This window comes from Bos javanicus, chromosome 17 (assembly GCF_032452875.1).
Source record: "Bos javanicus breed banteng chromosome 17, ARS-OSU_banteng_1.0, whole genome shotgun sequence".
NCBI classification, from domain to species: domain Eukaryota; kingdom Metazoa; phylum Chordata; class Mammalia; order Artiodactyla; family Bovidae; genus Bos; species Bos javanicus.
This window is the reverse complement of record NC_083884.1, coordinates 61921628-61947231: the sequence shown is the minus strand read 5'-3', so window position 1 is coordinate 61947231 and position 25604 is coordinate 61921628. Positions and strand designations below refer to the sequence as shown.

At 48.6% G+C, this 25604-nt stretch overlaps 2 protein-coding genes across 4 annotated transcripts in view; both read left to right on the top strand.

The window, feature by feature from the left end:
* Positions 1 to 324: 324 nt before the first annotated feature.
* On the top strand, positions 325 to 8344 carry LOC133228908 (2'-5'-oligoadenylate synthase 1-like). Its single transcript, XM_061384964.1, has 6 exons — positions 325 to 645; positions 1456 to 1744; positions 3406 to 3590; positions 5175 to 5407; positions 6267 to 6420; positions 7752 to 8344. Exons 1-6 carry the CDS (start codon positions 469 to 471, stop codon positions 7881 to 7883), a joined length of 1170 nt encoding a protein of 389 aa, XP_061240948.1. The 5' UTR covers positions 325 to 468; the 3' UTR covers positions 7884 to 8344.
* A 101-nt stretch (positions 8345 to 8445) lies between these two features.
* OAS2 (2'-5'-oligoadenylate synthetase 2) overlaps positions 8446 to 25604 on the top strand; it is a 29774-nt gene continuing 12615 nt past the window's right edge. For 2 of the 3 annotated variants that reach the window (XM_061384963.1, XM_061384961.1), the window contains exons 1-6: positions 8446 to 13841; positions 15616 to 15892; positions 19766 to 19944; positions 21701 to 21936; positions 22429 to 22570; positions 25020 to 25190. In XM_061384963.1, coding sequence (XP_061240947.1) covers positions 13665 to 13841; positions 15616 to 15892; positions 19766 to 19944; positions 21701 to 21936; positions 22429 to 22570; positions 25020 to 25190 — 1182 coding nt within the window. In that variant the 5' untranslated portion in view covers positions 8446 to 13664. Of the gene's footprint in view, positions 15224 to 15615; positions 15893 to 19765; positions 19945 to 21700; positions 21937 to 22428; positions 22571 to 25019; positions 25191 to 25604 lie in introns of all 3 variants that reach the window. The other variant, XM_061384962.1, reaches the window with a different exon arrangement.

Genomic DNA, 25604 nt, shown 5'->3' with positions numbered 1-25604 from the left:
CCAGATGTTCTAGGCTGTGAAAGTGTTAATTGCTCAGTCCTGTCTGACTCTTTGCAGCCCTCTGTATAGCAGCCTGCCAGGCTCCTCTGTCCATGGGCTTTCCAGCAAAAATACTGGAGTGGGTAGCCATTCCCTTCCCCAGGGGATCTCCTGATACAGAGATTGAACATGGGTCTCCTGCATCAAGGCAGGAGTAAATCTGGGATTCTAGAGGAATGTACTGGGAGACCTGACAGGATGAAAGCAGAGTTTGATTTACTCAGAGCAAAGGAGAGATTAAAGACTCCAGCCAAAGCTCCTCCCTTCCAAGGAAACGAAACCAGCAGCAGCCCAGACTAAGGACATAGCTCCTCCCTGCCAGTGAAATGAAACTTAACAGCCTCCAAACCCAGGCAGCAGAAGAGACAGAAGCTCACAGATTCAGGCAGCAGCTCTGCCGCCTCTGGCTCTCCAGTCCCCAGCACCGTGATGGAGCTCAGAAATACCCCGGCCGGGTCTCTAGACAAGTTCATCGAAGACCACCTCCTGCCAGACGAGGAGTTCCGCATGCAGGTCAAAGAAGCCATCGACATCATCTGCACTTTCCTGAAGGAGAGGTGTTTCCGATGTGCCCCTCACAGAGTTCGGGTGTCCAAAGTTGTGAAGGTGAGTCCAGAATGGCCTGGCTGGGGAGAAGAGAGGCTGGTGAGCAAGCGTTTGCACAGGGACAGGCAGAGAGCAGAAGGCTGAGGTCTCTGGGGCTGGTGCTTTCTGATTTATCCATGCCAGAACTATAACCACATTTGTGAAAATAGCTTCTGGGGTGAGGGCATCATCTGTAAGTTTTTAACAAATTCCCTGGAGAGGTGTATAAACCACCTGGGTCACGACTGCTATAGAGATAAGCAATCTGAATCCTGGCAGCATCTACAGTTCACTAATCTTGACCAGGCTGGGATCTCACTATTTCTGCAAAGTCACGAGCTGGTTAAGAGTGTACGTTTTAAAAGCAGATAGCACCTGCTGGCTGTGAAGTCTTGGGCAAGTCACTTAACCTCTCTGTGCCTCAGTTTCCTTATCTATAAATTTCAGTACCTTATAGGGCTTGCAGATCAAGTAAAGTCAGCATGGGCCAGTTTACAGTATTAATCACATAAGGTCATAAATTACAGGGGGTAAAGAATACAGACCCTGGAAAAAGACAACCAGGATGTAAACTGTATCTCTGCCACCCACTAGCTGTATGACTGAACTGATACATGATCTCTCAGCATCTGTTTCCCCATCCAGAAGATGACAACAGATAGTAACAGTAGCTAGATCCCAGAGTTCTTGTGAGCATTCTAGGAGTTACAGCCGCTGATGCCTTCAGAGCAGTGGCTAGCATTCAAAATGTTAGTGATTGTTCTCAGCATTTTATTTAGGGAGGCTCTTCTCAATGAAATGTGTCAATACTCATTCTTATCACCTTTTTAGGGCGGCTCCTCAGGCAAAGGCACGACCCTCAGGGGACGATCAGATGCTGACCTCGTCGTCTTCCTCACCAATCTCACAAGTTTTCAGGAACAGCTTGAGCGCCGAGGAGAATTCATCGAAGAAATCAGGAGACAGCTGGAAGCCTGTCAAAGAGAGGAAACATTTGAAGTGAAGTTTGAGGTCCAGAAACGGCAATGGGAGAATCCCCGAGCTCTCAGCTTTGTGCTGAGGTCCCCCAAGCTCAACCAGGCGGTGGAGTTCGATGTCCTGCCCGCCTTTGATGCCCTAGGTGAGTGCTCCCAGCCACAGGTTCTTATAGTCTTTGTCCTATGTCAGGGCTTCTTCTGCTCTCTTGTCTCTGAGCAGAAATAAAATGTCTTATTAACCAAGGTATCCCTTCAAGTGAGAGGAGACACCAGCATCTCTCCTGGGACAAGAATGCCTAGGGTCACACTCAGCCACTGAAGTGACGTTAAACAACAAACTGGTACAGTTAGGGGTCAAGATATTTTTATAGAACACCTGCCAGGCTTACTAGTTTGACTTTTGGCAAACTGTGTAATCTTTCTAAAAACTGCTGCTGCTGCTGCTGCTGCTGTTAAATCGCTTCAGTCGTGTCTGACTCTGTGTGACCCCATAGACGGCAGCCCACCAGGCTCCCCCGTCCCTGGGATTCTCCAGGCAAGAACACTGGAGTGGGTTGCCATTTCCTTCTCCAGTGCATAAAAGTGAAAAGTGAAAGTGAAGTCACTCAGTCGTGTCTGACTCTTCACAACCCCATGGACTGTAGCCTACCAGGCTTCTCCGTCTATGGGAGTTTCCAGGCAAGAGTACTGGAGTGGGGTGCCATTGCCTTCTCCATTCTAAAAACTAGGTCTAGGGTAAATTCAATATGTTAATTTCATTTTTTTATGCAAAATGTGAGGCAACCATATCAAACTTATACTGAGGGTTGGAATACAGAGCTAATGTGCAGGAACATTGGGACAGGAAGCAATTCATTCTTTGAGGCTCAGTTTCCACTGTGTACCTTAGATGCGGGGCTTCCCTGGTGGCTCAGTGGTTAAGAATGCACCTTCCAAGCAGGAGATACAGGTTCGATCTCTGGGTCAGGAAGATCCCCTGGAGAAGGAAATGGCAACCCACTCCAGTAGTCTTGCCTGGGAAATTCTATGGACAGAGGAGCCTGGCAGACTAGAGTCCATGGGGTCACAAAGAGTCAGACAGGACTGAGCAACTGAGCAGGAACACAGACCTGGAGGTGCAAGGCGTGTTCCATGGCCCTAAATGATACAGACAGAGAACCTCTCTCCTGGAGCCTGACCATATGAACACCAGGAAAGAAATGATAACTTGCTGTGACCAAAACTAAATATGTTGACTCGAAAGAGAGCAAAGGGGACCAGAGGACTTGGGTAGATAGGTTAACAAGAGAGGTGACCTCTGACCTGAGGCCCAAAGAATGAGAAAGAGTCAAGCATGGGAAGACCTCCCAGGAAGAGGAAACAGCAGGTGCAAAGACAGGAATGAACATGACATATTTGAAGAGGTGAAGTAACCAGGGGAGTCAGTGGCAAAGGGATTGAGGCAGGAGGTAAGACGAGGGAGGAGACAGGCCTCACCATCCGCGTGGACCACTGTGAGGACTTGGGATTTTACCCAGAGGTCCTGGGAAGCAAGAAGTGGAAGGATCAGGTTTAAAGGCCTCTATATGGACTGTGGAGGATCCAGGGGGGAGGGTGCCGCCACCTCTGCTGAGTCCAGGTGAGAGACGATGGGTGACAGCGGTAGAGGCGGGAGAAGGGAGGACGGGGATGGACCTCAGGCCCCCTGGCTCTGGGCCTGCTGACCTCCCCACTGCCCCCCACGGCCAGTGAGCTTGTTGTCTCAGAGGGAATGGAAGAACCTCAGAGAAGAGCTGACGTCGAAACATGGATTCATTCCCAACAGGTCAGTTGACCAAAGGTTACAGACCTGACTCTAGAGTCTATGTCCGGCTCATCCAAGAGTGCAAGTACCTGAGGAGAGAGGGCGAGTTCTCCCCCTGCTTCACGGAGCTGCAGCGAGACTTCCTGAAGAATCGTCCAACCAAGCTGAAGAGCCTCATCCGCCTGGTGAAGCACTGGTACCAACTGGTATGGCCGGTCCCATCTGGGCAGAGAGCCGAGGAGGAGGAGAGGGGAAGGGAGAGAGTGAGGACGGGAGAGGAGGGAGAGAGGCGTGGAGGGAGGGAAGGAGCAGGGAGAGGTGTGGGGAGGAGCCAGGATGAGGCAGTGGGAAGAGGGAGAGGTGACAGAGGCGGGGGGAGAGCAGAGGGGAGGGAAGGGAAATCACAAATCCATCCTTCCAGTTACTGCGGCCAAACCAAGGGTCATCCTTGGCTTCTTCACAGACACCCACATCCAACTAGTCAGCAAATGTTGTTGGTCCTATGTTAAAATATATTTATGATTCATCCATGGTCACCACCTCCGTTACCCCTCAGTCCAGATCATCTTGGGAGGCTCAAAGGATCTGCCCTTGACCTCTCTGAATCCCCATCTCTGTCCGCGCACCACCACCCTCAGGCCACGCTCTTCTCTTCGTTAGTCCTCCTGGAGAGAAACTCTACACTCCAGCCTCCAGGCCTTTGCATGTGCCTATTTGTTTATTTATTGTGTTGTTGTTGTTCAGTTACTAGGTCATGTCTGACTTTTTGTGACCCCAGGGACTGCAGCACACCAGGCTCCCCTGTCCTCTACTCTCTCCCAGAGTTTGCTCAGATTCCTGTCCATTGAGTCGGTGATGCTTTCTAACCATCTCACCCTCTGCCACCCCCTTCTCCTCTTGCCCTCAATCTTTCCCCAAATCAGGGTCTTTTCCAATGAGTTGGCTCTTCCCGTCAGGTGGCCAAAGTATTGGAGCTTCAGCATGAGAACTTCCAATGAATATTCAGGGTTGATTTCCTTGAGGATTGACTGGTTTGATCTCCTTTCAGTCCAAGGGACCCTCAAAGAGTCTTGTCCAGCACCACAGTTCAAAAGCGTCAGTTCTTTGGTGCTCGGCTCTCTTTATGGTGCAAGTCTCACATCTGTTCACATAATCAAAGCTAAGGTTTTTCCAGTAGTCATATTTATTGTCTGTCTCCCCACTATTCCCTGGTGGCTCAGATGGTAAAGCATCTGCCTGCAATGCGGGAGACCCAGGTTCAATCCCTGGGTCAGGAAGATCCCCTGGAGAAGGAAATGGCAACCCATTCCAATACTCTTGCCTGGAAAATTCCATGGACAGAGGAGCCTGGTGGGCTACAGTCCATGGGGTTGCAAAGAGTCAGACGGGACTTCACTTTCACTTTCCCCTCGATAAATGTACAAGAACAGAAGGATTTATGTGTTTGATTCCCTGCTGTATCCCAGGAACCTAGAACAGTGCCTGGCACATGAAAGAAGTTCAAAAAATGATTGTTAGGTGAGTTAATGAGTGCTATATCCCCCACCAACATCACACACACACACACACACACACACTTCTGTTCACTTCCTAGCCATCTGGCTTTGAACAGGTGAGTTAATAGCTCTGTGAATGCCACCATAGACCATACCTAAATGGATAGGTGTGGATTTGCTCTCAGAAAACTTTATACCCTAAAACAAGTTACAGGCTGAATTTGATCCATGAGAAATGAGCTTTACACAAATGCTAGACAAGCCCATTTTTCTGATTGTTTTCTCTCTACTCAGTGTAAGGAGCAGCTTGGAAAGCCATTGCCCCCACAATATGCTCTGGAGCTTCTGACGGTCTATGCCTGGGAGCAAGGATGCAATAAAACAGGATTCATCACAGCTCAGGGATTTCAGACTGTCTTGAAATTAGTCCTAAAGTATCAGAAGCTTTGCATCTACTGGGAAAAGAACTATAACTCTGAAAACCCTATTATTGAAGAATATCTGACGAAGCAACTTGCAAAACCCAGGTACTCTATCCGCTCAAGGCTTAGCTCCCCACATAAATGAACCCCTGCTTACAGCTGTAGCACCCTGGAAATGAAGGAATTGGGAGGGTTCCACATTAACTGATCATCTTCTGATACCATGCTGCTGGGCACTTTACTAGTACCGTCTAATTTTAAAAACAGTGTGCAAAAAACCATGTGAGTCAGGCACTATGCTAACTGCTTCACAGATGAGTAAACCGAGATTCTGAGCAGTAAAGAGTTTGTCCAAACCCTAACCCAAACCCTAAAGAGTTTGTCCAAACCCTAACTCTAAGAAAATGAGCGAAACAGCTGAAATTTCGACTAAAATAACAACAGCTACAGCAACAATAATAATTGCTCCCAGAAAGTAAGAGCTTGCTATAAGACTAACACACTCTAATAGTATAGTAAAAATTATGATTATTGTAACTGTCATGCACTAACCCCTTACGATGGCCCAATTACTGTGCTGAGTATTCCATGTTGCTTATCTAGATCCTCATAGAACATCCTTTGAAGTAGGGATGTTCAAATCTGCCCATTTCACAGATGAGCATACTGAGAATTAGAGAGACCAAGACATCTACCCAAGGTCACACTCCTACAGAAGAGCAGAGGTGATATTCAAGCCCAGGTCTATCAAAGCCCAAATGCAAGGCTCCCCCTTCCGTTCACTGTCCTCCATGGAGCAGGGCACCCAGGACACACCCAGGGAGTGATGCTCTGCTGGAGCCCTGATGCTGCCTGAGTCTGAGCCTGGGCCAGGCTGGTTGCTTTGCCCTTCCTGGAGCATCTAGGCCACCCGCCAGACAGAACCCAGCTTCTCATCTCTCTCTCTCTAAATATTACCCTTCAGGCCTGTGATTCTGGACCCGGCGGACCCTACAGGAAATGTTGCTGGTAAAGACGCATATAGCTGGGAGCGGCTTGCACGAGCGGCTTTGGTCTGGCTGGATTACCCGTGCTTTAAGAAATGGGATGGGTCTCCCGTGGGCTCCTGGGATGTGTCGGTGAGAACTTCTGCTTCTTTACCGCTGCCCTGCCCCTACCCCTTCCACACAATATGGGGTGTGTAGCTAGAGACCATTCCTTCCAAAGAAATTGCCTCTTGCTAGAGGTCACTAGGGCTTCCCTGGTGGCTCAGACAGTAAAGAATCTGCCTGCCTATGCAGGAGACCTGGGTTCAATATCTGGGTCAGGAAGATCCCCTGGAGAAGGAAATGGCAACCCCCTCCAGTATTCTTGCCTGGAGAATCCCCATGGACAGATGAGCCTTGGTGGGCTACAGTCCATGGGATCGCAAAGAGTTAGACACGACTGAGCAACTTTCAGTTTCACAGAGGTCACTCCCATTCATATCATGCCAGGCTGTGCTCCCTGTTTTACAGTCATCTTGACCCCAATCAGAGGGTTCCTAGACTTCTCACATCCCTATCCAGAGCTTATTCTTTAATTAATGCCTCCTTGGCCAGAAGTAACTTTTTTAACAGCGCCAATTGGCTCATTCCACTAAGAAGAAAAAGAATAACCACCACCACTTATGAATACCTACTTTGGGGTCAGGCTCTGTTCTTAGCCCCTTAAATTTCATTGTTTCATTAAATCCTCATGACACCCCATGAGCCCTGATTTCTACTCCCATCTTACAGATGAGAAAAGGAGGCTCAGAGAGGTGAAGTCACCTGCTCAAGCCCACTCAGCTAGGGAGCCGCAGAGCTGGGAATCCCACTCAGCAGACTCCAATGCCAGGACTTACTCCGCTGAGCTAAACAGCCTGCCTTGTATCCCCTTCCCCCTCCATATCACACAACAAACGGGTGACTCAGAGTAGGTGAGGACGTGGGTGTGTCACACAACTAAGTCGGGGCTGAGGGCCTCATCTTTCCACTCCAAGAGTAGGGATCTTTCTCAAGCTGGAGTGGAGAGGGCTGATGATGCCAGAGATGGGTTTCCCAGGAAACAGGCTCTGGGATGAAGTTCACGTGCAGGATGTTTCTGGGGAGGACCATTGGAACGACACCTGTGTAAAGGAGGGGAGTGAGGTGGGTACCAACACAAGGAGAGGGACATCCGGGATGCTGGCCATCTCAGTCCATCTCCCCGGGGAGCCCTGGGGGCCCCAACAGCCTCCAGAGTTGTCCTACAGAAGACCGAGGTGGCCAGGCCTTTATAGCCCCAACACGGGTCAGCCGCTGAATGCGGACAACCCAGGAGTGGGTGTGGCCTTCCTTGAAGGGCATCCAGGCGGCAGGTCACAGCGTCCACGGTGAATGCTCACTGAGACCCGTGCCAAGCGGGGAGGCCCAGCTCTCCAGTGTGACAATGTGCTTCTCCCTTTCAGCCCCAAGAACACAGCGACCTGATGTTCCAGGCCTATGATTTTAGACAGCACTATAGACCCTCTCCAGGAATCCAGTTCCACGGAGGAGCCTCTCCCCAGGTGGAAGAGAACTGGACATGTACCATCCTCTGAACGCCAGAGTATCTTGGAGGCAAGGTCTCCAGAGCCATCTGGGCCAGCCCTCTTCACTTCTAGGGCTAGGGGGCTTGGATCCAAAGACAGCTGTGAATTGATGTCAGACCTGGGACCAGAATCCAGGTCTCCTGACCCCCAGCCTTCCTGCTATTCTGTGCTGTCTTTTCTTTCATAGACAATGCTCCCCATTGGAGCCTGACAATAGCCTCTCTGAGCCACCAGGAGAGACTCAGGCAAAAGAGTGGAATCCCAGCCTTGACTTTCTTCTGTGAACCTGAGGGGAAAGGTGATGGTCCAATTTATTGTCAATAATAACAAAAATAGTAGCAAATGCCATTTGTTGGGTGTTAATTAGCTTCAAGGTACAGCGCCAAGAAGTATACCTGCATATTATGTGTGTGTGCATATTCATTGATTCAACTAAAGATATTAATTGGGCACCTGCTCTGTGCCAAGCATTGTTCTGGTCACTGGCTCACTGTTGTTGCTCAGTTGCTGAGTTGTGTCTGACTCTTTGGGACCCCATGGACTGCAGCACACCAGGCTTCCATGTCCTTCACTGTCTCTCAAAATTTGCTCAGATTCTTGTCCATTAAGTTGGTGATACCATCCAACCATCTCATCCTCTGCCTCCTTTTGCTTTTAATATTTCCCAGCATCAGGGTCTTTTCCAATGACTCGGCTCTTCTCATCAGGTGGCCAAAGTATTGGAGCATAGCAATGAGTAAAGCAGACAAAAATCCCTGCCTCATGGAGCTGATATTTTGTGGAATACTCTACTATTGGAGAGATGAGGGTCCTTTCAATTCTCAACTACAGATAATCCTGAGACAAGCATCTTTGGTTCATCCTTTGTCCACATCTCTGATTATTTACCCAGGAAAAATTTTAGAACTGCCCTGTGTAATTCAGTAGTCATTAGTCACGGATGGCTATTGAGTACTTGAGATGTAGCTGAACCCAACTGAGAGGTGCTCATCTTTATACTTTCCTGAGTTTTCAGATTATTACTAATTTGGGGCTGTAATTTGTACTGCTTATATGACCACAAGAAACAGTAAAGCTATAGCTGAACCCAACTGAGAGGTGCTCATCTTTATACTTTCCTGAGTTTTCAGATTATTACTAATTTGGGGCTGTAATTTGTACTGCTTATATGACCACAAGAAACAGTAAAGCAAGGTTTCTGGTTCAGAACTATCCCATCCACCCCTGCTATTAAAAGCTAGCATCTGCCCCCTTGCAAGGAGACTCTTGCAGAGGCTTCTCATCCATAAGACACCCCCCAGCTCCGAGGACCAGTATCCACCTCCCCTCCTGCCCACTAGGACTGTAAGTATGGTCAAGTCCCAACACAGCCCACCTGGGGACACTCTGGGCCTGCTGAGGGAGGAATAGACTTGTATCCATATCGGCCGGAAGACCCGGCAGCGTGTACCAGCACAAGTCAGGTGGGTGTGGGGGAGGGACCCCAAGGGCACTTCATCAAGGGGCTTCGGAGTCAGGTCAGATGACCTAGAGCTTATTGATTTGGAAGTCCCCTCCTGGACTTCAGGACTTCACACCCTGGCAAGGACCCCAGGAGAAGGTGCAGACTCACTCTTAGCCAGGCTCTTAGAACGGATAAAGTACGAGCATATGCCAGGTGATATTCCCGCGAGAGACGGTGGGCTGCTGCTGCTGCTGCTAAGTCGCTTCAGTCGTGTCCGACTCTGTGCGATCCCATAGACGGCAGCCCACCAGGCTCCCCTGTCCCTGGGATTCTCCAGGCAAGACCACTGGAGTGGGTTGCCATTTCCTTCTCCAAAACATGAAAGTAAAAAGTGAAAGTGAAGTCGCTCAGTTGTGTCTGACTCTTAGCGACCCCATGGACTGCAGCCTACCAGGCTCCTCTGTCCACGGGGTTTTCCAGGCAAGAGTACTGGAGTGGGGTGCCAATGCCTTCTCCGAGAGATGGTGGGAGATGGGATTAAAAGGTCAGGGAAGTGGATGTGCTAGGGGCCGATGTGCTGTATAAATCCAGAAAGAAAAAAGAAAAACCCCACCAAATTATCTCCCGTGGAAAAGCAGAGAATACAGCTCTACTGAGGCCATAAAGGATATGCTAGCGAGGCACCTCCCTGGTGGTCCAGTGGTTCAGAATCCATCTTCCAAGGCAGGGGACACGGGTTCGATCCCTGGTCCCAGAAGATCTCACATGCCTCGGGTCAGCCAGGCCCCGGTGCACCACAACTATTGAGACTGCTGTCTAGCGCCCACGGGCCGCAGCTGCTGAAGTCCGCGCGCACCCTAGAGCCTGTGCTCTGCAACAAGAGAAGCCATCTCAACCAGAAGCCCGCACTCCACAGCACCACCGCAGCTAGAGAGCAGCCCCGGCTCGCCGCGACCAGAGGGAAGCCTGCGCAGCAACAAAGACCCAGCACGACCAAACACAAATGAACAGATAAAATTATTTTTAAAAAAAAGAGTAAAGGAGCCTGGGTGGTTATGATGTGTCTGTATGGGCTACTCAGTTGTAACAAGTGTCCCACCCTGCTAGGGGATACTGATGTGAAACTGAAAATGAACTGGGAAACGGGAAACCCCATCTTAAGTGAAGCCAGGAGACCAGAAAGGGGTGCTCTCACTTCTCAAATCAGTTCAGTTCAGTGGCTCAGTCGTGTCCGATTCTTCGCGACCCCATGGACTGCAGCAAGCCAGGCTTCCCTGTCCTTCATCAACTCCTGGAGCTTGCTCAAACTCATGTCCATCGAGTTGGTGATGCCATCCAACCACCTCATCCTCTGTCATCCCCTTCTCCTCCCGCCTTCAATCTTTCCCAGCATCAGGGTCTTTTCCAGTGAGTCAGTTCTTCACATCAGGTGGCCAGAGTATTGGAGCTTCAGCTTTAGCATCAGTCCTTCCAATGAATATTCAGGACAGTTTTCCTTTAGGATGGACTGGTTTGATCTCCTTGGGAATCCAAGGGACTCTCAAGAGTCTTCTCTAGCACCACAGTTCAAAAGCATCAATTCTTCGGGGCTCAGCTCAAATACCACTGCAGAATGTTGTTGGAGTGGGAGGAGGCTGGCGTAATGGTGGTTGTGGTGGGGTGGTGGCAGTGGGGTATATAGGAAATCTCTTGGCTTCTGCACAGTTTTTCTGGGAACCTAAAACTACTCTGATAAACTAAGTTTATATATATATGTTGTTTTTTTTTTTAAAGAGTAAAGAGACATAATACCTGCAACATACAACTCACATGACTCAGTAATAATAATACTGATAATACAATGTACACAGAGAACGAGGAGCAAATATGGTGAAATATTCAGGATCAAGAATATGAAAGAGTTCTTTGTGTTTCAGATGATTTCAAAATAAAATATTTTAAAAAATAAAAAAGCACAGACTTTAGAAAGCAGGTAGTTAGAAGCTAGCCAGATAAGTTACAAGCTGTATGACCTCGGACAAATATTTTTCAGCTCTCTGAGCCTCTATATTTTCAGAATATAGAAAAGAAGGCTTATGACCTAAGCCCAGCCTACCTCTAGGTGTTTTAAAAGTCAGAAAAGGGCAGGGAAGGGCCCTTTATGGACAGGAGCAATCATCAAGTTTCTCCGGAAAAACCAAACTGTGAAAATGAACTCACAAACAGAAACCTCATGGAGTCAGAAGACCAGAAGAGGGAGCTCTCACACCTCAAATGCCTCTGGAGGCCAATCCCAGGAAAGACAAGTCAGTTAACACACCCCCAACAGGAAGATTATCAACAGGGAAAAATCGTCAATGACGGGCCAGGACAGTAAAGATGTACATTGCACGTCTCCTGGAGGAAGCCAACTCCCCTGGCAACTGAGCCAATGAGAACCCATCATCACCCTGAATTCTTGCTTTCCTCCAACAGACACGTGTTCAAACAACCCCTCCTAACTTCCTCCTTTTTCTCTATAAAGTAATATTCCTCTTCTTTGTTGGCTGGACTTGCCTATGGCTTTTTGCTATTGCCTGCTTGTCCTAAGTTGAAATTCTTTGCTGTTCCCAAATAAACCCATTTTGCTGGTAAAACAATGGTTGCTTTACTTTTGAGGTTAATAGAACCAATTGATTTTATAAATCTAGATTTAGAGAAAAATTCGTTTTAAGGAATTGGCTGTGCCATTGCAGGGGCCAGTGAGTCCAAATTCTGCAGGGTGGGGTAGCCAGGGTAGCTGGAAACCCAAAGAAGTATCTGCTTGTGGAATTGCCTCCTCCTCAGGGAGAGATCAGACCTTTTTCATCTCTTCGCCTGATTGGATGAGGCCCATCCACATTATAGTGAATAATCTGCTTTCCCCAACGTTTACAAATGTTGATCTCATCTTAAAAATATATTCCAAAAAAAAAAAAATTCTAGAAGAATGTTTGACCAAATATCTGAGTACTATGGTCATAGTCAAGTTGACATACAAAACTAATCATCACAGGACTTTCCTGGTGTCCAGTGGTTAAGAATCTGCCTGCCAATGCAGAGGACAGAAGTTCAATCCCTGGTCTGTGAAGATCCCACATGCCACAGAGCAACTAAGCCCTAGGTGCCACAAGTACTGAGCCTGCATACCCTGGAGCCCAAACTCTGCAACAAGAGAAGTCACGGTAATAAGCAGCCCGTGTACCACAGCTGGAGAGTAGCCTCCACTCGCTGCAACTGGGAAATGCCTGCTGATAGCAATGAAGACACAACGCAGCCAAAAGCTACAAACAAATAATCACCATTTAAAAGAGAATAATAACAAAATCAATCATCACAGCAGAGAAAGGGGTCTGTTCCTGTCCCACCTTGGAGATGTTTGCCTTCTGTGTTACAGAGGGAGCCCAGGAGTTTCATTCTCATGGTTCTGGACACAAGGGTTGACGTCTGTCTCCCCTCTGGCCTATGTGCTACTGGGCGTGTTTTCCTTCCTTGCTGGGGGTGGTTAAATGCCCGAGGAAACCTGGCAGGTGTTCATGTGCGCTGAGGGACTGGGCCCACAGAAGCAGGCCTCTGGGAACCTGTGTTTGCTCAGGGGCAGAACTAAAACCCAAGTGGCTGAACCCTTGCCTTGCTGTGTGCCCTGAAACAAGTCAGGGCCCTCTCTGGTCTCTTCTCCTCACTGTTCTCATCAACTCTGAATTCCCAAAAACATTGGAAACAGGGAAAAGGGGAAAGAGCCTCAAAAGATGACCTCTGGGAAAATAATTTTTTACAGTATATATATATATATATATATATATATATATATATATTTAGATGTAAATATAACTGAATCAGTTTGCTAAACTCCTGAAAACTAACACAATATTTTAAATCAGCTATACTTCAATTATTAAAAAAAAAGAAAACCTCTGGCCCCCTATGAAATTATTTGCTTTACAAACACTTTACAGCACTAGCCATATTTCAGGTCCTGTTCAAAGCACTTTGCAAGTATTTTAATCTTTGTATTAAGCCTGTGAGATAGGTACCACTGTTACCCCCATTTTACAGATGGAAATCGAGGCACAAAAAGGGCTGGCAGTGTGCTCAAAGACACAGACATAACCCATATCAAGCCCTCATAATCTGTCTCAAGGGGTCATGTTTTAAACTACAAGCCTCCCTTGAGAGCAGCGGAGAGGCTGGGGGCGAGGCCTGGGTTGGGCCAGAAGACTCTGAGTTTCCTTTTCCCCTGGTGTGAGTTTCGGTTTTCTCCCCTCTCCTCCCCCTGCACACAGAAGTTCCTTATTCTCCTCAGCCTCCCGTTCTGCCACCAGCTGTCATCTCAGCAGCCAGTCAGAGCCATGGGCATCAGGGAGTCCCACCTCTATGAAAAGCCTTCTGAGAAATTGGAGGAGTTTATCCAGAACCACCTGAGGCCTTCTGAAGACTGTCAGAAAGACATCGACCAGTCAGTGGACACCATCTGTGAAGTCCTGCAGGAACCCTGCCCGTCCCTCACCGTGACAGGGGTGGCCAAAGTGAGTAGATGGCTGGGGTCAGTGCTTCTGGGACCCAAGGGGCAGAAGGACTTGGTGCTGAGCACGTGCTGTGTTCTGGGCCCTGGGTATGCAAGACATCACCTTGTCTAAACCCACACTCGAGTGACATGATGGACCAGGGTGTAGAGTTTAGGGGTACAGGTTGGGAGAGCGTGGATTCTGTTCCTTACTGCTGTGTGACCCCGGGTAGGTTGCTTAACCTCTCTGTGCCTCGGTGTCCAAATGTGTAAAATGGGAGGGGAATAATACTCAGTGCCAAGTGTTAAGAGGCTTAAACACATAATGTTCTGGCAAGGACTTGGCACAAAGCCACAGCAGTAAATCAGCTGTGGTTACCTGTGGCATTTTTATCCTCCCCATTTTACAGACGAGTAACTGAGCCTACCAGAGTTCAATAATACTATTCAAGAATGTTCTATGATTTCTTAACTCCAAGGAGGTGGGAAGCCTCATCGGGTGCTCTGGCACAAACCCTAGGGTGGAGGCTGAAGATTCTGGAATTTTGAGGAAGAAATGATACTGGGAAGCTGCCAGGACCCTAGGGTGGGGAGGGGATTACGTGTGCCCAGCCCCACCCCTGTGCTCTCCAGCACCACACTCCTCTGCAGTCACGTGCTTTCTGGCCTCTGCCCTTACACACACCCACTGGCCCTAGGAGGAAAGACACCTGGACACATGATGGCTCCTGTCTTGGCCCAGATAAGGAAAATGAAGCTTGGGGAAGTTATTATTAGTTGGCATTCGACCTGGGATTTTAAGCTCAGGTAATCTATTTGGGAGGGCTTCCCTGGTGGCTCCGTGGTAAAGAATCCACACTAAGGTACAGGAAGCGTGGGTTCGATCCCTGGGTCAGGAAGATCCCCTGGAGAAGGAAATGACAGCCCACTCCAGTATTCTTGCCTGGGAAATCCCAGGGACAGAGGAGCCTGGTGGGCACCAGTGGGTGGGGTCGCAGAATTGGACACGACTGAACAACTGAACAATGGCAACAGTTTGTTTGGGAGCATGCACCCTTAACCACCGTGCAGTCCTACCTCTCAAAATTGTTAACTTTTTTCTCATTAAAAAAATATGTACAAGTGCACAGATTTGTGTACAGCTTGATGGATTGCCACAGACAACATACCAATGTGACCTATACCCAGATCAAGAAATAAAATTGTCCCAGCCTCCACCCAAGAGTCCCTGGGCCCCTTATCCACTCATTACCCTCAACCCCAGCCCACCACTCTCCTGACTTCTAACAACATAGATTAGTTTTGCCTGTTTTTAAACTTCACATAGAGTGACCAAGCTTCCGGGTTTGTCTGCGACTGAAGGGTTTTCTGGGACATGGACGTCTCGGGGCTAAAACTGAGCAGGTTGGTCTCCCTGTCTAAAGACACCGTGCGCTGTGTGGCTGTAACGTGTGGGCTCTGTTCTCAACCCACCGGTTGACGAGGCGTGCGTTGCCGCGTGCAGCTGTTATCATTTTGTTGTTGCCATGCATCCCGCTGTGTGGGCGCACCACATTTGTCTGCTCTGCTGCTGATGGCCATCCAAGCTGCCTTCTGTTTGGGGCTTGTAGGGGAAATGCTGCTGTGGGTGCCCTGATTCAGCTATTTGGGTGGACCGATGAACACCGGCCACTCAACTCTTAGACTATGGTGACATGTGGAACTTCTGCTCAAGTTGAGAAATACTTCTGCCTGTTGGGGTGCCCAGTGACCCCAGAGGGTTCAGACTTTCACATCTGCTTCTCTGTTGCTGGTAGGGTGGCTCCTATGGCCGGAGAACGGTCTTGAGAGGCAACTCCGATGGTATCCTTGTCGTCTTCTTCGGGGACCTTGAGCAATTCCAGGACCAGGAAAAAAGACAATATGAACTCCTCAGCAAAATCTGGGCACAGATGAAGCACTGTGAGTCCAGGTGGAAACTGGCAGCCAAGATGGAGCTCCAGAACACCAATAGGAGCTCCAGGGTCACTATCCAGCTTTCCACAAAACAGCAGAGCATCACTTTCAACGTGCTGCCTGCCTTCAATGCTCTGGGTGAGCCCTCCTGGGCATGCAGGGTGGTGGGGAGGGTTGGAGGTATGGGTCTGGAAGGGCTTGTCAAGAGAACAAAGCCAATGAAAGGGGTGGTGGGCAGCATGGGGATGGAATAAATACCACTAAAAGTGAAAAGAAAGTGAAAGTGTTAATCACTCAGGTGTGTCCTACTCTTTGTGGCCCCATGGACTGTAACCTGCCAGGCTCCTCTGTCCATGGAATTCTCCAGGCAAGAATACTGGAGTGGGTTGCCATTCTCTTCTCCAAGGGAACTTCCCCAGCCAGGGATCAAACCCTCTTCTCCTGCAGTGCAGGCAGATTCTTTACTGTTTGAGCCACCAGGGAAGACTTTCAAGAGAGAAGACTTCTTCTACCTTGAGCTTACTCTGTTCTTTAGAACCTCTCCTTTAACTCCTAATTGACTTTGGAGGAAATGTTCTAGATTCTAGAACCTAGAGTAGAATTCCTCAAACTGTGATATGCACACAAATCCCCTGAGAAACCTGTTAAAATGATGGCTCTGATTCAAGAGATTGGGGTCCAGAATTCTGTATTTTCAACCAGCCTCATGGTGGTTGCTGCTCTTCTGCAGACCATAGTGAAGATGTAAACTAGAATAAACGTTGGTTAGAGGTAGAGGACGGGGAAAACATCTGAGAAAAGTTCAGCTAGAGCAGGTTTGGAGTTGCCCTCTAATCAGGTCAACATCAAGGCAAGGATCTTCCATGGGCAACTGTTTAAAAGGATCAATGGTTGGATGGAAGGATGGTTGACTGGATGGATGGATGGATGGTTGGAGGATGGATGGATGGATGGTTGACTGGATGGATGGATGGATGGATGGTTGGAGGATGGATGGATGGATGGTTGACTGGATGGATGGATGGATGGTTGACTGGATAGATGGATGGATGGTTGGATGGATGGATGGATGGATGGATGGTTGACTGGATAGATGAATGGATGGTTGACTGGGTGGATGGATGAAAGGATGGTTGACTGGGTGGATGGATGGTTGGTTTATTGAGTGGATAAGACTTACCATAGTCACAGCTTAGTCTCAAGCATTAGGTACATATATTATCACAAACTTAATTATCAGAGTTGACATCCAACCCCTCATTAAACAAATGGAATCAGAAAGAAATGACTGTATCCAGGGTCACACCCAGTTACTGACAGAGCTAGAATAAAAGCCCGAGTCTTTTAAGAGTCAGGCATGGTGCCTTCAAGGTGGACACACACACACACACACACACACACACAAAACCTGATGACTCACATTCACAGAAAGGTGACCTAGTTCAGAGGAAATAATGCAGCAGTTTGTGAGTTAGGCAACTCTGAATTCTCACCCTGATCCTACTACTAACCCACCTTTGTCTAACTGTAAGATCAAAGCTAGAAAAAGCTAACTTCCAGGGCCTTTCGGACAGTAAGGATTGAGAATACATGCCTGACTCAAAGTGTTACTGAAAGGTGTGTGGGTCCAGCTGCTCACGGTCCAAAAGTCAACAAATAGGCCAACCTGATGGAAAGGAAAATTAGCTTTATTTCAGATGCCAGTAACTTTAGGGGAGGGCAGACATCTGTAAAGGTCAACTCGTCCCGCTGATCGTCAGTGGAGACGAGCTTTTTTAGACCGAGGGAGGGGGCTACATGAAGAAAAAGTACAGTAAGCTCCGACAGGCATCTTCAAACTGGTCATCAGTGATCTGACCAGCATCATCTCAATTGTTTTAGATGCAGTTTATCTTCTGCAGTTTATCTTCAGTTCCAGGGTCGGTTTGTTCCCATTTTCTTTGGGGTCCAGTCTCAGAACTGCGGCAGCTCATGTCATGGGTACAGTCTGGTCATCGCGTAGCTAACTTCTTCCACCTGGAGTTTCAGTATCTATATGACAGCTCATGGATATGGCTCAGAATGTTATCTATAACCCTTGAGAAGGAAACTCTCAGAGGTCCTCGACTAAGCTTAATGTTGAGTTAGTCATTTAGTGGAGTCTGTATCTTTGCAACCCCATAGACTGTAGCTCAATTATGTTTAATGACTATATTATTATTATTTGGTCTCCTTTGACTCTTTTCCTTTGTTTCTGCATGTTCTCCTCTCTCTGGTTAAACTTATCCTTTGACTGAAGTTTTCCCCAGGCAAAAGGCAGACATATTATTATTATTTGGTCTCCTTTGACTCTTTTCCTTTGTTTCTGCATGTTCTCATCTCTCTGGTTAAACTTATCCTTTGACTGAAGTTTTCCCCAGGCAAAAAGCAGACAGAGAGCATGGTAAGGGTGGGAGGAGGCAAGGACATAGAGTCCAGCTCCATTTCAGCAGGAGGGGCTGGAGACAAGGTGAAGAGACAGTGTGACTCAGAATTCGTAGGATGTCCTATGTTCTCTCCTCTGGTTCATGGCAAACAGATGGGGAAACAGTGGAAACAGTGGCTGACTTTATTTTGGGAGGCTCCAGAATCACTGCAGATGGTGATTGAAGCCATGAAAATAAAAGATGCTTACTCCTTGGAAGGAAAGTTATGACCAACCTAGACAGCATATTCAAAAGCAGAGACATTACTTTGTCAACAAAGGTCCGTCCAGTCAAGGCTCTGGTTTTTCCAGTATCATGTACGGATGTGAGAGTTGGACTATAAAGAAAGCTGAGCGACGAAGAATTGATGCTTTTGAACTGTGGTGTTGGAGAAGACTCTTGAGAGTCCCTTGGACTGCAAGGAGATCCAACCAGTCCATCCTAAAGGAGATCAGTCCAGGGTGTTCATTGGAGGGACTGATGTTGAAGCTGAAACTCCAATACTTTGGCCACCTGATTCTGAGAGCTGACTCATTTAAAAAGACCCTGATGCTGGGAAAGATTGAAGGCAGGAGAAGGGGACGACAGAGGATGAGATGGTTGGATGCCATCACCCACACAATGGACATGGGTTTGGGTGGACTCCGGGAGTTTGGTGATGGACAGGGAGGCCTGGCGTGCTGCGGTTCATGGGGTCGCAGAGTCGGACACGACTGAGCGACTGAACTGAACTGAACTTCTCTGGGTCACAGCAGGGTGGTTGGAGATAAGGCCAGAGCGCCCTCTGCTGGCTCTCCCAGTCGTGCAAGGATGATGTAAGAACGGAAAGACCAGGTCTTCCTCACATGTAGTATCCAGGAGCTGCCACGAGATGGCGGCAGAGTTACACATTTCAAATTTGAATCTCTCTCTCTCTTTTTTTCCCCCCCTAAACCAAACAATAACTGTGACTCAGAATTCGTAGGAAATCCTGTGTTCTCTCCTCTGGTTCAGAGCACAGTGGTTGGAGATAAGGCCAGAGCGCTGTCTGTTGGGTCACTGCAGGGTGGTTGGAGATAAGGCCAGAGCGCCCTCTGCTGGCTCTCCCAGTCGTGCAAGGATGATGTGAGAACGAAAGACCAGGTCTTCCTCACATGAAGTATCCAGAAGCTTCCACGAGATGACGGCAGAGTGACACATTACAAACTTGAATTTTTTTTTTTTTCCCCCTAGACGAAACAATAATGGTTGCTTTCTGAGAAAAGCAGGGCTTCCCTGGGTAGCTCAGATGGTTGGTCATGACTGAGCGACTGGCATTTCATTTCATTTCATTTCATTTCATTTCATTTCATTTCTGAGAAAAGTAAACTACAGGGGAATTTTAAAATTACATTCTTTACTAAATATTAGCCTAACTACATTTTATTATCTAGCAGGACAGACCACCCCTCACCTTTTATGTAAATAACCCCATCCTCTTATACATGAAGCAGTGAGCGTGTGCTATCTAGCTGCATCCAGCCTCTTTGTGGGCTCACCGAGGCTAGGGTCCCTGAAAATCAGAAGTTCTGCTTCTCTTTCACACCAGGCTTAAGTGAGAAGTCTAGCCTCTGGACCTATCGAGAACTCAAAAGATCCTTGGATATGGTGAAAGCCAGGCCTGGTGAGTTCTCAGTCTGCTTCACTGAACTCCAGGAGAAGTTTTTTAGCAACTATCCCAGCAAACTGAAGGATTTGATCCTCTTGGTAAAGCACTGGTTTCAAAAGGTAAATTTCAAATTGTGTGTCTATTGCTATCTATCATCTGTTTCCCTTTGACTGAGGTGATTCATCTTGGGTTAAGTGTCCATACAACAACGTTAAGAATGATGGCACAGGCAGTAAAGAAGCTGCCTGCAATGCAAGAGACCCTGGGGTCAGGAAGACCCCCTGGAGGAGGAAACCCAGTCTGGTATTTTTGGTTGGAGAATCCCATGGACAGAGGAGCCTGGTGGGCTACAGTCCACAGGGTCGCAAAGAGTCGGACACGACTGAGTGACTGAACTGAACTGAACTGAACATGTTCGCATTCAAGAATACAGCTCAGGACTTTACTGGTCGTCCAGGGGTTAAGATACCACCGTTCCAATACAGGGGTTCAGGTTCGAACCCTGGTAGGGGAAGTAAGATCCCACATGCCACAAACACACACACACACAAAGGAATATGGCTCAGTGCATTATCGGGGGAGCCTGGTGGGCTGCCGTCTATGGGGTCGCACGGTCGGACACAGCTGAAGCAACTTAGCAGCAGCAGCAGCAGCAGCAGGCAATCCTCAGATCCAAATAGGGCACACTGCCTGCACCCCAGCAGGCTGCCCACTCCCAGTCCATACTGCTCCCAAACAAACCTCTGTCCTAACATCTGTCACCGCAGATTAGTTTTGTTTGTTTTTAAACTCGATGTCAACGGAATCTTACTAAATGTACTTTAAGTTTGCCGCCTCTCGCTCAGTGTTAGGCCTGAGAGGTTTTTCCATGTTGTGGCAGGGAGTCGAGGCTCTTCATTGTTTGATACTACTCCATTGTGTTACCACACTGTACCTGGATGCGTTCCACTGCGAAGAGAATGGGTCACTCCCAAATTGGGGCTATCAGGAGTTAGGCTACAATGGATATTCCCCTACATGTCTTTTTTTTTTGGTGACTTGAAGCAGTCAATTCCTCTTGGGTAAAAATGCAGGAGTGAAACTGCTGTGCTATAAGGTATACTGTGTGTGTGTGTGTGTGTGTGTGTGTGTGTGACACACGCACGCATGCATACCCAGTTGCTCAGTTGTGTCTTTGCGACCCCATGGGCTGTAGCCCACCTGGCTCCTCTGTCCATGGGATTTCCCAGGCAAGAATACTGGAGTGGGGTACCATTTCTTCCTCCAGGGGATCTTCCTGACTCAGGGATCAAACCCATGTCTCCTGCATCTCCTGCATTGTCTGGTGGGGTGGAATCTTTTACTGCTGCTCCACCTGGGAAGTCCATATACCTTATATATGCAATATATATTCATATATTATATATATATACATGAATGAGGAGGGCATGGCAACCCACTCCAGTATGCTTGCCTGGAGAATCCCCATGGACAGAGGAGCCTGGCAGGCTACAGTCCATGGGGTCACAAAGAGTCAGACATGACTGACGCGACTTAGCTACATATTTGAATATGTATGTATATGTGTATACATATACACATGGCACATATGAATGAATTTGTGAACTATATAGATATAAATTTAACTTTAGTAAATACAGCTGAATAGCGTTCCCAAATGGTTGCACCAGTTCACACTCCCATCAGCTGTGGATGATAGTTTCAGGTGCTCCACATTCTTGCCAACACTTGCTATTGTCAGTCTATGGGATTTTAGCCACGATATCATTTCTGTCACTAGCAGGGGATGGTGACTTCCTATAGACTTCTAGTTTCTTGCTTTCAGACCCCTGGCACGGGTCCCAAGTTATCTGCCAGGCTTCTCTCCTCTCACAGTGCCAGGAAAAGCTGATCAATCCCTCCCTGCTCCCTCCATATGCACTGGAGCTGCTTACAGTCTACGCCTGGGAACAGGGGTGTGGAGCGGAGGACTTTGATATGGCTGAAGGTGTCAGGACTGTTCTGAGGCTCATTGAGAAGCAGGAGCAGCTCTGTGTCTATTGGACAGTCAACTACAACTTTGGAGATGAGACCGTCCGCAACATCCTGCTGAGCCAGCTCCAAGCCCCAAGGTACCAAGCTTCCCATTCCATCTCTCCTTCCCTCTTTATCTGCATGCCAGGCTGTGCCCCCTTAGAATGAGGGTCCATCCCCCTTTCCGCAGCCAGGGGATCTGTCAAAAGAACACGAGCTGCAGTGGTTAAGGAGGCAAAGAGAGGTCTGTCTGCAAGAGGAATGCTTCAACATTTCTCACATTCTAAACCATTGTCATCTTTTGTCCACAAAGCAAGCACTTCCCCTCATAGAAAGAGGGGCTAAGGAGACAGGTCAGCAAAAAGAGGAGACCGTTTTATTAGCTTATGAATGGAACATGTCCGTGAAGCAGAGTAAACAGGACCAGAGAGGCTAGACATCTTAGACAAAGCACTTCAGCAATTGGGAGGAACTGCAGGAGGTAAAATACAGATTCCTGGGTGCCCAGTCCAGCCCTCTCCCTTAAACTGATTTCTTCTCCCACAAGCAACCCAACTGATTATTATTTTTTGACCTAATGGAATTTATAGGCCAGTGATCTTGGATCCAACTGACCCAACCAATAATGTGAGCATGGATAACACCTGCTGGCTGCAACTAAAACACGAAGCTCAAAACTGGTTGCGTTCTCTCAGGCAGAACGAGTCACCTGGACCATCTTGGAATGTTCTGGTGAGAGAGCTTTCCAGCACAGCTGGTGTGCTGCTACAGACAGGGCCCGCCTGACACTTGGACGACAGTCTATCTGAGATTACCCTAAGTTGGTTGCCCAGAGCTGCTGTGACAGAGTACCACTCACTGGTGGCTTAAAGCAACAGAAATATATTCTGTCTCAGTTCTGGGGACTAGAAGTCCAAGATCAAGGCATCAGCAGGACTGTGCTCCCTCTGAAGTCTCCACGGGAGAGTGCTTCCATGCCTCTTCCAGCTTCTGATGGTTGCAAGAAATCCTTGGCGTGTGGCAGCGTCACCCCAGTCCCTGCCTCTGTTGTCGCGTGAGCCTCTCTTGTGTCATCACAACGTCTTCCCTGCATGCTTGTCTGTCTCTGCGTCTCTCTGCTCTTCTTTTTTTTTTTTTTCTCTGCTCTTCTTATAAGGACCCCAATCATACAGAATAAGGGACCCACAGTAACAACCTCATTAACTCGATTCTTTTCACTGTTTGCTCACTGTCCGACTCTTTTTGTGACCCCATGGACTAGCCCCCCAGGCTCCTCTGTCCACAGGATTTCCTGGGCAAGAATACTGGAGTGGGTTGCCATTTCCGGCTCCAAGGGATCTTCCTCACCCAAGGATCAAGCCTGCACCTCCTGTATTAGCAGGTGGATTCTTTACCACTGAACGACCAGGGGTGGCCCCTTAACTTGATTACCTCTTTTCAAAGACTCTGTTTCCAAATAAGCTCACATGAATAGGGCCTAGAGGTCGGGACTTCAATGCAGTTTTTAGGAGGACACAGTTCAATCTGTACACACACCCTTAGGGGCCTTCCCTTCCATTAAAATGATGGTAAAGTGTAAAGTTGAACAAAGAAGAATGGGGGCATCTGCAAACGAGAGTTTGCAAGAGAGTTCGTTTCTGCAAGAGAGGAAGCAGGTGAGAAGGTGGTGACAGGTGAAATGGAGCAGAGCCCAGGAGATGTGGGTGGTGGCCCCCCAGCAAATGCTGGATCAGGCCCTGAGCTCCTTTCACACACTATGGGGGTGGGGCATGAGAGTGAGAAGTGAGGCGGGAGATGGGAACTAATGACGCAGCCAGATGCATTGACTTCCCCCTCCCCTCCCCAAAGGAGAAGCACATCGATCCACACAAGTCTGATCATATCTGCTAGGTCCCATCTTTGCATAAGGTAGGCAGAGTCAGAGAGCAGGACTCGGACATTGAGGAGGGGTACCGCTGTTTTCCCTGCCCAGAGCAAGAAGCAAACTGCCTCTGCAGGCTGAGGCCTGAGCAAAACAGCAAAGAGAAGAGGCTCGGGTGAGGTGTCTTGAGCTGTGGTCTACAGGGCATGTGCCATCTGATGTTTTCTACTGAAGAGGAGAGAACCACACTTCTGGGCGGGTGTCAGATCCCCTTTACTCATCAGAATGTGGTTTCCTTCCAGAAGCAACCAGAGGTGCGAGGGAGTGAGCAGGTCCCACCCTCCACGACCCCATTTGATTCGAGAGCAGGGAACTGCCCCCTTCAGAATGAGCACACAGCCCCTCCGACCCCAGGACATCCCTCTCTTCAACACACTTAGAGGGAACAACATCCCCTGCCGTGAAGGGTCGAATAGTGTCCCGGGAAATTCACATCCCCCCAGATCCTCAGCGTGTGACCTTCTTTGGAAGCAGTGTCTTTGCAGGTATCATCAGTTAAGGGGTCACCCTGGATCAGCATGGGCTCTGGATCCTATGACTGGGTCATATAGGAAGACACTCAGGGACAGACATAGAGTGGACGAGGTCACGTGACAACGGAGGCAGGGGCAGGCGTGATGCCGCCACGAGACAAGGAAGACTACAGGACTGCCAGAAGCTGAAAGATGCGAGGAAGGATTCTCCCCGGAGTCTTGGGAGAGAGCCTGGCCCTGCCCATGCTCTGATTTCAGGAGTTTAGTCTCCAGAACCGTGGTTTGTTACAGCAGCGCCTGGAAACCCAGTCCACCTGGGCACAGGGTGTCTGACAGAGGCTGACAGAACCTCGAAAAAAGGAATGAGTGTGATCATCAGGAGTCAACAATACCCACAATCAATGGGAAAATAAGGAAGGAATATGAGAAGCTATTCATAGGAGGTACTGGCAACTGGCAGACGAAGCCAGAACAGAAAGTGGAAATGAGAGAGTGGTTCAGAGCCCAGGGCATCACAAACCTGTTTGGGAGAAGGAGCCAGATCTCTCCTAGGGGGTAAGGAGGAGCAAGGAGGGGAGCTTTTGTTTCAGGCGGATCTTGGGCACCACCTGGAACTCTCAGGCATGCTCTTAGGGTATGTTGATGTGAGAACTCATGATGACAAAGGTACCAGCAGGAGGGTTGGAGAGCAGGAGGGAGGGGTTGGTGGAACAGAGAAGGCAGGGGAGGAAGCGGGATGGGGGGTGGTGGCTGCCAGGGGGCATCTCATAGCTGGCTCCTTCCACAGCCTGCCTCACTCTACATAACCCCAGGCCATCTGCTAGATAAGTTCGTCAAGGACTTTCTCCAGCCCAACCAGACTTTCCAAGACCAGATCAAGAAAGCTCTTAAAATCATCTGTTCATTCCTTGAAGAAAATTGCTTTCGACATTCAACTACAAAGATTCAAGTTATCCAGGTGAGCCCTGGCTTTTTTCTTTGTTCTTTGCGGGGAACTAAGTAGTCCCTGGATCTCAGCAAGAGTTGTGACCACCAGAAACGTGAGGGCAAAGGATGTGGGAGGGAAGCTGGGGAGAGCAGCGCCTGGGACCCCAGTTCTCAGCGGAGGGTGCTGAGGCACTGCTGAAGTCATTCGTGATAGGCTCTGGGGCGGGGCACGTTGTGTGTCTCGCAGGGTCTTTATTCCCACACCAGGTATCGAACCCACGGCATTGAGAGCACGGAGTTCTAACCGCTGGACCACCAGGGGGTTCCCGTTCCCAACAGACTTCCGATTCTGCGTTAGCCTCCAAGGTTGACCCAGAGGTGAAGGATCACTGCTTGGCCCTCCTTGCCCATCCTTGGCTTGTAGTGTATCTCTTGTAGTGGGAAA